This window comes from Plasmodium cynomolgi, chromosome 13 (genome assembly GCF_000321355.1).
Source record: "Plasmodium cynomolgi strain B DNA, chromosome 13, whole genome shotgun sequence".
NCBI classification, from domain to species: domain Eukaryota; phylum Apicomplexa; class Aconoidasida; order Haemosporida; family Plasmodiidae; genus Plasmodium; species Plasmodium cynomolgi.
The window spans coordinates 1171077-1182548 of record NC_020406.1 but is presented as its reverse complement, the minus strand read 5'-3'; the positions used below and the strand labels follow the sequence as shown (position 1 = coordinate 1182548).

At 46.1% G+C, this 11472-nt stretch overlaps 2 protein-coding genes across 2 annotated transcripts; both read left to right on the top strand.

Moving 5' to 3' along the window:
• Positions 1-1203: 1203 nt before the first annotated feature.
• Positions 1204-5529, top strand: PCYB_133490 (hypothetical protein; the record flags this gene model as incomplete). Its single annotated transcript, XM_004224374.1, has 2 exons — positions 1204-3498; positions 3673-5529. Coding segments are annotated over 2 exons (4152 nt in total), but the record flags the coding sequence as incomplete, so codon positions are not given.
• Positions 5530-8153: 2624 nt separating this feature from the next.
• PCYB_133480 (hypothetical protein) lies at positions 8154-10286 on the top strand (the record flags this gene model as incomplete). The annotated part of the gene is made up of 4 exons (XM_004224373.1): positions 8154-8288; positions 8505-8768; positions 8907-9803; positions 10023-10286. The coding sequence occupies 4 exons, from the start codon at positions 8154-8156 to the stop codon at positions 10284-10286; spliced, it is 1560 nt and encodes a 519-aa protein (XP_004224421.1).
• Between the last annotated feature and the right edge of the window lie 1186 nt (positions 10287-11472).

Sequence of the window (11472 nt, the reverse complement as noted above, 5' to 3'; positions counted from 1 at the left end):
TCTCTCCTTTTCGCTCCTCGCGTGCAGTGCGGCGATACTTTGTGTTATGTGTTGGCGGGGGGAGAAGCCACAAAGGCTGACCCTCACTCTACGGTGTTGCTGCTTCGACCAAGGGAGATCTCGTTACAAGGGGAGCAGCGTAACTTCAATGTAAGCCCCTCATCAGTGATCCTTTTTTTTTTTTTTTTTTTTCATTCTGTGCGCACTTGGCCCCGAATTGTCACTTCCCCTTCTTCTGCGCATACGCTGTTAATGTGTGTCCTCCAAACCGGTACCTCGAAAAAAGGGGGCACAACAGGGCGGGCAGCAGCACCTGCAGTGCGGTACGTACCCCCATTGGGTCCATTGGAAGCGGGGCCGGCAAGCTACTTTCTGTGATGGGTATCCCTTTTTTTTCCCCTCATGCATAAATATATACATGTGGGCAGCACATCTTAGCGGACCCGAAACGGTATAACCCATATGTTTGACCGCACAACGGGGGAAAAAACACCTCCTGACCGACAAAGCAAACCGTCACCCCTACTCGGCAAGCGACCGATCGATCGGCTGATTGACTTTTTTTTCACTTCACTGCTTAACTGCCTAACCCCGCAGCACAATAAAAAAAAAAAAAAAAAAAAACAAAAAAAAAAAAAAAAAAAACTGACTTAATTACGTAGCCGCTTCACCACCGTGTAGAAGATCTCGCTGATAAAGAAAATCGCCTCCCTCCGTTTTGTGGTCCCGGGGAACGTGAAAGAGGAGTGACCCACCAGCGTACGCTCGGTCCTACGTAAGTGACTACACGTGGGACTGCACGTGGGACTGCACGTGGGACTACACGTTGGACTACGAATGAGCGTGCCCGTGCATGCATGTGCGAAAGGAAGCGCTGCCACGTGGCCACAAAAAAGGAGCAACCGTTAGCGGCAGTGTTTGAAAATTTAAAAAAAAAAAAAAGTGAACGCCTACATATAGCTGCCTTGTACGTGCAAGGAAGAGAGGCTATCCTTCCCCCCAACCCCACGTACTTATCGCAACGCATTAGGAAAGGACTTCAAAAGGGAGGGGTGTCCCTTCGAATCTACATACAGTGGAAAAGAGCACTCCTTTGGAAGGGGCCGCTTCTCCTGCGAAGGGTTACATATTGGAAGGCATCGCCTCTGCCGTTGCTGCCTCTGCCCCTGCCGCTGTTTCTTCTCCCTCCCTTTTTCTACCGCCATGCCACGCCCGGGAGCGAGTGAAGTGACGTTCGAGCTGTGCGTGGAGGCCCCCACGAAAGACGTAGACGAAGAAAAACTGAAGACCCTAGCGAAAGAGCAGAATGGCAGTTACGAAGATACGAACGGTGATGAACAGGGGAAAAAGCTAAACGATGTATTACTAGGATTGAATTATCATAAAAAAAACGTCACCAATGTTACTCTCCTGTCACTTATTAAAGATGCAACGATCAGCTTTGTAGCAGAGTTAGAAGACGAGCTAGCCAATTACTTGCAGAAGGAGGGAAACGAATTTAAAGAGGCATACGCAAAAAGTATGAAATTGAAGAGAGGAAAAGTTCTCGGAAGTTACAAAAACGGCATGATGCTCAATAGTCATCTCAACTTAGATCTCGGATTCGAATATAATTTAAATACAAAGTTGGGAAGAAAATGCAAGTATAGGAACCTGCATCACTATCACAACCTATTCGTTGTCTTACTAAAGAACCATTTTTTCTCCAAAAATTTTTTACGCAATTTAAGCGAACAGAATTTATCACACAGTGTAGATATTCGAATCAGTGTGAAAACGTGGCTAAATAATTCAAAGTCAATTTTGGTCCTGACTGTACACAAAAGGGAGAAGCATGTTGGGAACATCCACCTGATTCTTTATCCCTCGAAGAAGGTCACCTCGAGTCTGCTACATGTGTACAGAAAGTGTTATGCAGGCATAGTGGAGAAGAACCCCACGCAGGTAGAGGAAAAAACGAATGCGGGGGAGACCAAAGGGAAGAAAAAAAAAAATGGAAAAAACGCCAAGAATGGAAAGGGGGCAGATAAGGGAGCGGAAAAGGGAGCAGAAAAGGAAGCGGAAAAGGGAGCGGAAAAGGGAGCGGAAAAGGGAGCGGAAAAGGGAGCGGAAAAGGGTAGCGGCGGACGGGCAATCAAATCGGGAGAAAAAACACATGCAGAGGAAGATCAACTGAGGAAAAAAATAAAAACTCTGTGTACTAGAAGAACCATTTTGAAAAGGTTTATACTCACGGAGTGTCACCTGATCGAGTGCGACAATGTAATAAAAAGGAGTGTTGCCAATGTAGATGCGTACAGGCAAGCTGTTAAATTACTCAAGTTATGGTGCCTTAACAGGAGATTATTGCATAGTTTTTCCACTCGGGATGAAAAGAGTGACAACAAACTTAAACAGGGAGAGAGGTGTAAAATTGGCAGCTTCTTCCACTACACGGATATTAACTCCTTTGTACTGGGACTGATCTGCAGCTACGTCTGTTATGAACAGAAGCTGGAGAGATGCGACGCCTTCCTCATTTTTAAGAAAACAATTAGCTTCTTAAGCAGCATGGATTTGTGTCGTTATGTGTATGGATATCAGAACGGAGTGTTTACTTCTTCGGAGAGAGAGAAGGGGAGCTGTTCATCAGGACCAACAGAGGGGCCACACCTTTTTTTGATTAATTCAGTGTATGACCCATTTCAGTCCATTTTTTTCTCGCTGACTGAACTGATTGAGGAAGCGAAGAAGGCAGAGTACTCTCTGCGTTGCGGAAGAATATACGAATTGTTGGCAGCGAATTATGAGTGCTTCTCCGTGAACTACGAGGAGGAGTTGATGTTCCCCCTGCTGGTGAGCAACCACCTACACAACTACAACGAGGTGGTGATGGCCTTGCGGCGCAACTTGGTGCGCGGCTTGGCCGACCGCTTGGGCGAGGTGGCCGTCCGCCTGGTGCGCTTTTGCCTCCACGAGGGGGAGGCGGCGGGGGAAGCGCAGGAGGAGCAGGAGAAGCAGGGGGAGCACGTGGGGCAGGTAGCGGGTGGGGCGAACGGGTACAACGGAGCCGGTGCTACGGGTGAGGAGGGCCGCCGCGCCGCCAACCCGGGCAGCCTCCCGCAGAGCCTCTTCCACGACGTGCTGCTCACGTGTAAGCGGCGCCGAGGAGAAGCTGTGGACCCCGCGGCGGCTGGGCAAAAGGATGGATCGAAGAAAACCCTACCGAGGGAGAAAACCCTACCGAGGGAGAAAACCCTGCTGAGGAAGAAAACCCTAATAGGAGTGACCTTCTTCCTGAAGACGAACAACGTCATGCGGCTTATGGATATCTCCAAGGAGCTGTACACCCCCGAGGGGACCTCCGCATTTAAACGTTTCTGGGGAGACAGAGCAACCATTAGGAGATTCGAAAACAACACCATTTTTGAGGTGGTTCAGTGGAAGAGGCCCGCCACGAGATTGCTTAGGAAGAAGAGAGCCCTCTCAAGCGGTGTGGCAAGCGGTGTGCCAGGCGGTGTGAGAAGCGGTGTGCCAGGCGGTGTGAGAAGCGGTGTGCCAGGCGGTGTGAGAAGCGGTGTGCCAGGCGGTGTGGCAAGCGGTGCGCCAGGCGGTGTGCCAAACGGTGTATCAGGCGCTGCACACAGCACCCTGCCAACCACCCTACCAACCACCGCGCCGTGCGCTCTACAGGATGGCAGCGAAAGCGAGGAGGAGGACCAGAACGTGGGGAACCCCTTCTTTGAGGTCCTGTTCAGTCAGCTGTACGAGGGAAAAGCCCCATCAGTACACGTGCAGGCAATTAAGAGTATCCTACGCATGCTGAGGTACAACGAAGCAGCCAGTCTGCAGCAGGGACTACACGAAAGAATTAACTCTCTAAAAAATGATGACGCAATTCACCTCTGCAGTGGGAAAAAGGTAAAAAAAAAAACCTTTTTCGTGTATCTCTCCTCCCCATTGTTAATGAAAGATGCACAATTCACCTACTATAAAAATATTAGCGATTTATACAACGAAGTGAAAAATATTTTGTACAGTCTGAGTGAGAAACTCTTTACTGTATGTAACGTTACCAGCTCGAGTGATTTACTCAAAATGACAGATTTGGGATATAAAAAAAACCAAAAAAAAATAATTGACATTGTTGTTGATATAAAATTCAATAGTGTGAATTACAAAAACGCACAGAATTTCTTTCGTATATATGAAAGTGCTAAGGGGATAATATGTAATAAGATATCTATCGAGGGAAAAAAATTTTTTTCAAAAGTAGAAAATAAAAATTTTTGTCTTGATATTTCCTCGAAGTTAATTCTGTTCAGACTGCATATTTTTGTAAGTAAAGTTATGGAGAGGAATCTCATCCAGGTGACTAACCTCGATGATGTTAGAATTGAGAATGTAGATTATATGAAGAAGATAAAGAATTATATTTTTAAACCGTTGGTTTCATCATTTGTTTATTTTTATTCAACTAAATTTTCATCCTTTCATTTGTCTGTGAAGATATGCAAGCTTTGGTTTATGTCCAAGGGTATATGGTGCTGTGATGAGTTGGTAGAGAACGTACTTTTTTACATATACACGCAAGAGTTTAGAATACACGCTAGGAGGAATACTTTTTTTTTGCAGAAAGGTCTACCAGGAAGCAACACCCCACATGCACAGTTCCTACGGTGGAGTAGTCTTTACAGGAGAATCACCCGTGCGGAGAAGGCGGAACAGCGTATCTACTACCGTGCCCTCTGCGAGAGGGAGAAAATCTCCGTGGGGGGAAATGCCACAGGTGTCACCAGCGCAAGTGAGAGCGCGGAGGAGGACAACAGCCCTCTTATCATCAGCACTCCCTCGCAGAAGGGCCCAGTGGAAATGAGGAAGGACGGTCCCAAAGCTGCTGCCTACAGTGCTAAGGGAAAAAAGGGAAACAACAACGTACATCAGATAGGCAAGTCGAAGAAGGAAGACGTCTCATCAGGAACGATAGCAGCAGCTGACACATTGGGTGACCCCCTAGATGCCATTGGTGGAGGAGATGAATTCTTGGACTCCTTTTCGATATGCCCCAAAACGACACTAATTACATTCTTGTCCTTCCTCGTTAGCTACGATTGGCAGAACAAGCCCCTCATCATGGACTATGACAACTGCCTCAAGGAGGAACATAAAATTAAATTAATAAACTCCTTTCATGCGAGAAAAAAAAATAAGCAAGTGAACAAAAATTTTTGGATCTGTTCACTGTATGACCCCCACTGTCTGCTCATCAATCTACCCCACCAGTTGTACGACCTTATTCTGTCCGAAGCGAGGAAGTCTCTCGAAATGATAAAAAAATTGGAAAATAATTTTGAGCGGGAGAATTGGATATCCCTTTTTCTCATAGAGAGAAGGAACTACGATATCATTTTGAATTTCCACCGTCCGGAGAAGTCCCTAAGTTTGTTGAAGCAGAAAATAAGACATGCGGAAGATGCGGGGGGTGTTGGAGGGGGTGCGGCAGGGGACACAGCAACGGCGGGGGGGTGCAGGCCGGCTCGAATCCACCCAGTAAGAAGAAAAACGACAAGAAGGAGGAGCAGCTGAAGGAGGAGCAGATGAAGAAGGAGGAGCACTTGAAGAAGAAGCAACAGCAGAAAGAGTCGCATCCAAAGGAATCGCATCCAAAGGAGCAGCCGCACGAGTCGCAGAAGGATGAAGACGGGGAGGATGCAAAGGAAAGTGAAAGCGTAGCAACCACAGCAAGTCACAGAAAAGCAACGAGTGAAAACAACACACAAACACTCAACCATATGTATCGAATGGACGAGGCGTACGACCTAACCTACTTAGACGATGTCACCAAAATGAAGGCAACAAAAATTGGTGATATGATGAAAGGATTACAGAAACACGAGTTGCTTCTTATATACAAGAGCTACTTCGAGCATTTTATAAAAAACGTGGAGGAAAAATTCTCATGTCAGATGACGGTGCTGTATAACCCCCTGTGCTTTAACGAAATTATGGACGTTCAGTGGTTCCGAAAAAAAATAAAACGCAAGCTTCGTAAGGCACCGGGGCAATATGAAAAGGTAAGCATGTCGTGGAAGCCAAACGTATTTATCACATTTAATCCCGCCTTCATCAGTAACGTCGTTCCGGGTGAGGTAGCTGTGGAACTGGGCCAAGACGCAGGGGAAGCAGCTCTAGGGAAAGCAGCCCTGGAGGAAGCCGCTCCGGGGGAAGCGTCACCAAACGGTTCGCGGGGCCTCCCCAGCGCGGTGAACTCCTCCCTTGCACTGAACAACTTTAACGCGTTGATTCTCTACATAAAGAGTAACGCGTGGGATCTTCTACGTGGGGTTCACTTCCCTACCATGTGAAAGTAGGGGAAGAAAATCCCCTAACGGAGGAGTGACTTACCAGCACGTACGGCAGAGTCGCATCTTAGCGTTTGCGTCCTGTTCTGCACGCAAAACGCATGGAAAGGGTGAACTGTTTGCTTTATAATAACTCCTCCGTTTTTTACCCTGCTCCGTTTTTCCCCTGCGCCGTTTTTCTTTTTTTTGCGCAGTTTTATGTGCGCTGCGCCCCAGTGTGTTGTATATGTACCACAGGACAGTATATATGACCCACGTGCTACGTCAGTTTAGCAATCAGCGGACGCATCCACATATATTTTTGCATGCCACCCGCCCCTTCGAAACAACACTCAACTGAGTAATTACGTTCATTTTTAACCGGCAGTATTTTGCTACTGGATGGGCGTTCCTGATGTCGTCCTTCACCCCCCCCTTGAGGCCATTTGGTCGAAACGGCACACACAGGGAGGGGCTCCACAAACGGAGGATCAGTCAGACACGTACGACACACCCGTATGGCACCTCCTCCCCCCGTTTGCGAAGAAAAGAAGTGGACGCAATGGACAAGGTACCTTTGCTAATCGTCACTCGTTAAGATGTTTTTCCCCCAGCACCCTCTGCTGTGGCTACTACACCGTTGGGCTGCCCCACTTTTATGGCCTCTTTAAAAATGCCGCAACATATGTGTGCGTAGCTGCGTCAATGGTTTCTTCCTCTCTTCACCATCTACATGTGTGAAGTCCCGTTTGGCACAACTCTTTTTTAACACCACCTTGTGTAGGAAGCCCGCCAGGGTGATAAATAAATATATAAATGGGGGACGGGGAAAAAGTGGAGGAACAAAAAAAAAGAAAGAAAATGGGAACATAGAAGAAGCAAGAATGGGGGAAAAGATAACCCTCCAGCAAAGCTGAAAGGTTTTAAAGCATTCGTCCTTCCATTCTTCCTTTTTTTTTTTTTTTTTTTCATAAATGCCACCACAGAGGGGGACAACAAAAAAAAAAAAAAAGGTGGCATATCCTACGTAGTGTAAATACGAGCTTCCTGCACAACCGCTCCTATACTAATCCGAGGCAGTCTTAAGGGTCACCATTTCCCGAAACAGGGGGGAAACATGAGCGCAATATTGACAGCGAAATTGATAAACTTCTGGCGTGAGGGATCCAAACCAGTTCTCCCGTTTGTGCTGCCCCTTGCGGCGTTCACTCGTTCATTCGCCCGATCGCTCGCTTGTTCGTTTATATTCCTTTGTGCGCTCTTATTATTTTATTTAAATTTTTTTTTTTTTTTTTTTTTTTTTTTTTTTTAATTTCCCACTTGCGCGCGCCCCCTACGCGAAGCAAAATGAGGAGGAATCCAAAGAGGTTTATTCACGTAAGGGGCATGGTGTACATACGTACGTATGTATGTATACGTTCCTACCCCGCGAGTACGTGCATGTTATGAACACGATTTAACACGTGGCCAATTTTAAGATGGCCTACCACTTGGAGGAATATTTTCCAATTCTCTTTTCTCAGAAGTTTTTTTTTTTTTTTCCCCTTGCGTATGCTAATTTGTGTACATATTTCCCAATTTTTTTTTTTTTTTTTTTTGATCATCTTGGGTGGACCATTCGTTAACTTTTGCGCTAGGGGGGGGATGACCACCTGGCACAGAGGGTATGGCAAACGCGTGTGAGCGGGTAAAAACGTCACCATCAGAGGGGCACCCACTCGTTCGTTCGTACATTCCATTCACGCTTGCTAGGTTGCGAGGGCGTGTCCTGCGAGAGAAGCAATCTTCCCCCTTCCCCTCGATTCCTACCAAGGAACGCGCAACCCCTTCACCATGGAGGTCAACATGCGTCTGTATATCTTCCTAAGCCACCTCGGGTTGGCCTTCATTTTAATGTACTCCTTCATGAAGTACAACGAGTTCTACTCAGCTGTGGTGTATCTGTCAACGGAGAAGTTCCCCAGGACGGTAAGCGAAAGGAAAACAGCGCGAGGGAGGAAATCCCTCCCCCCATTCGGGGCGGACCCCGTTGAGAGCTGCACTCCTGCCATGTATGCTCAATATACCGAACAGGAGTGCTCCTGTTGAATGTGATCCCCCGATGTACCCTAAACCTGTATAACCACACAGAAAGTAAATAAAAAAGTGTCTTTTTTTTTTTTTTTTTTCCCCCACCCGTCACAGATTATTTACAACTTTTTCTTGATGATTTTCATCATACTGTGCAAGCTTCTGTTGAACATATTTATTGGCGAGCTGAGATACCTGGAAGTGGAGCAGCTCATAGACAACGCCCGGGCGTTTATAATGGATACCATATTGTTTTTGGTTTTGTCCAAGCCCACAATAAATGGGAAGGAAGTATCCTCCATTATTTTAATTAAATACTTATCTATCATCGTTATTTTGAAGGCATACCACTTGGTCCTTTACTCCCGGGTTTCTCACGTAAGAGCTCTCCGCACGCGCATCCACGTGGGGGGCCTCTTCTCAGACCCACTTCGATTCGTAGCGATGCGTAGCGATTTACTTTGATTCACCTTGACCCATTTCGATTCGTTTTTTATTACTCCCCCCCCCTGGCAGATCTTCGAACTGGGGGTGCCCCGAACCCGAGTGCTGGTGAAGCTGTTCCTCTTCATGTGCCTCCTGTCAGTGGCCAACCTGACCATGTTTACCTACTTCTACAAATACTCGCTAAAAAATTCGACTATGTACCTGTGGCTGTTTTTCGAAAGCTTGAGCATATTCGAGTCCTGTCAAATATCGATATTTAAATTTTTTGTGAACATAATCGACCTTAGATCAGCGAATGGATTATCCTCCAAAGCAACCATTTTATTTTTCCTCGACATCCTGCACGACATCATGAGCTTAATCATATTCTTGGTCTTCATCCTAGTGTTCATTCTCAATAATTTTAGCAACCTGCCACTACACATGACTGCAGACATTATACACGTTGTAAAAACGTTAATATCGAGATTTAAATCGTTTCAGAGGTACCGAGAGTTGACCAAGAATATCGAAACAAAATTTGCTGATGCGACGGAGGAAGAGTTAAAAGAAGTTGGTACGTGTATTATATGCAGGGACGACTTGAAGGAGGGCTCCAAAAAATTAACCTGCTCTCATATCTTTCATGTAGAGTGCCTAAAGTCGTGGTTCATTCAGCAGCAGACCTGCCCCATATGTAGAACAGAAATAAAGCCGCAGAATAGCAAAGAAAACGCGCAGAATGACGCCAAACAAAAGGAGGAAGAGCAGCAGCAGCAAGAGGAGGAAGAAAAAAAAGAGCAGAAAATAAATCAGCTAACCATACAGGAAATAATTACCAAGGCTTCTTTTCTTCCCAGTGATAAGAATTCTCCCTACTTGAATGACCCTGCCACGGCCAGTATGTTCCCCCCCAAGGAGGACGACTGCGTCATGTTTAGCGAGAACGTGGAGGTCAAGCAGCGCATAAAGATTCTGGCTGACCTGGTGAGACAACACCGCGCGTTCGCGTTTATTTGTGCATGAGCCGTTCATAGTTTTTTCAAAATGGCTATTTTTTTTTTATGAGCCGTTCATATTTTTTTCAAAATGGCTAGCTTTTTTTTTTTTATGAACCGTTCATATTTTTCACAAAATGGCTAGTTTTTTTTATGAGCCATTCACATTTTTCACAAAATGGCTATTTTTTTTCCCCACACCCTACAGTGCGACTATTACAGGGAGTTGTGCCTGACCTGCCTGAAGGAAATAGACAAAATCAACTATACCGCGGTGCCGGCGAATGTCATGCTGAGGAACATATACGGGTCGCTGAATTACAACGTGCTGAACAACGCGGAGGAAGACGAGGTTAAGAAGTATTTGACGAAAATTTCGCATGTGCCCCAGATGAGTGTGTTTAAGAGCTACCTGGAGAGGGTGCTGATCGAGGACATGAAGTACACCAAGGAGATTTGTTCGCTCATGTAGTTCGCGCAGCCCGCACGAGCTCATGTGCGTCAGCGCGTGTACAATACACTCATGTGTACATGTGCCTTTTGGCGCTCGAGTGGACGGTCGTGCCCACTGATGGACGCCCCACGATGCACCCACAAATGTCTAGGCGAATAAATGCAGCGCCACTTTGTTTTCGTTTTTTTGTTCACTTCCCCCCACCCCCCCGTAATTCTTTCTCTCTCCATATTTGTATATATACACAGTCTTCCCCTTTTTTTTTTTTTTTTTTCTTTTTTGTAACCCTGAATAGTGCACACAGGGGTGTATATGGTCTGTATGTGTTTATGCAACGCTTAAAAGTGTAGGCATCTCAAAGAGGGAAAATGTAAGCTTTTCTCAAAAGGGGAAAAAAAAAAAAAAACAAAAAACGAATTAAACTATCTACCTTATGATTAATCGTTCGCAAAATGTTAATTTTTTATGTGTAAAAAGAGCATTACCCGAAAGTGTTTCTTTTTTTTGCCCCTTAAGAGAAAGGCTTACATTTAACCCCCTTAACAGTTTTAAATAAAGACGATCTAATTACCCACCTGCGCTGTAACGCTGCGTGCGAATGGGCGCGCCTTTTTTGCAAACGTTGGGTGTACCCCGTACTTGCGCAGAGTTATCGGCACCGCGGTACTGCGGCCACTGCGGCTACTGCGGGTACCACTTTGCATCCCCTTCCGTTCACACGGAGGGAAGAAAGCGCCGCGCATGGGTGTATTCGCGCATATGGCGATATGTGCTTGCACACGACGAATCATACCTCCGAACGCTTTCTGGTAAGTGCTCCTTTTGGGCCCCCATTTTAGACAAGGCGAGTGAAAGGAAGTAAAAAACGAAGCAAAACGAAATAAACGTACAAGCTCAAACGACCCTTATGTGGGGCGTTCTTTTTCTCCTTCCGCACTCTCACCGTGCTGAAGCGGCCACAGGGTCAACCATTTCGAGAGACGTGTTCTCCCCAGCTGGGACGTTATAAGGTCGTTTGTAAAGATAATACTGGCCCGAGTATGAAGCCCCATTGAGCCATGCGCACACCTCTTTGTCGAGGGGGAAAAAATGACCGCATTCGAATATCAGCTAATTGCTCACATTTAAGACTGCGATTTTTTTTTTTTTTTTTTTCTTTCAAACTACCTAACAAAGCAGCACGTTGGTGTGCACCAGAGCTATG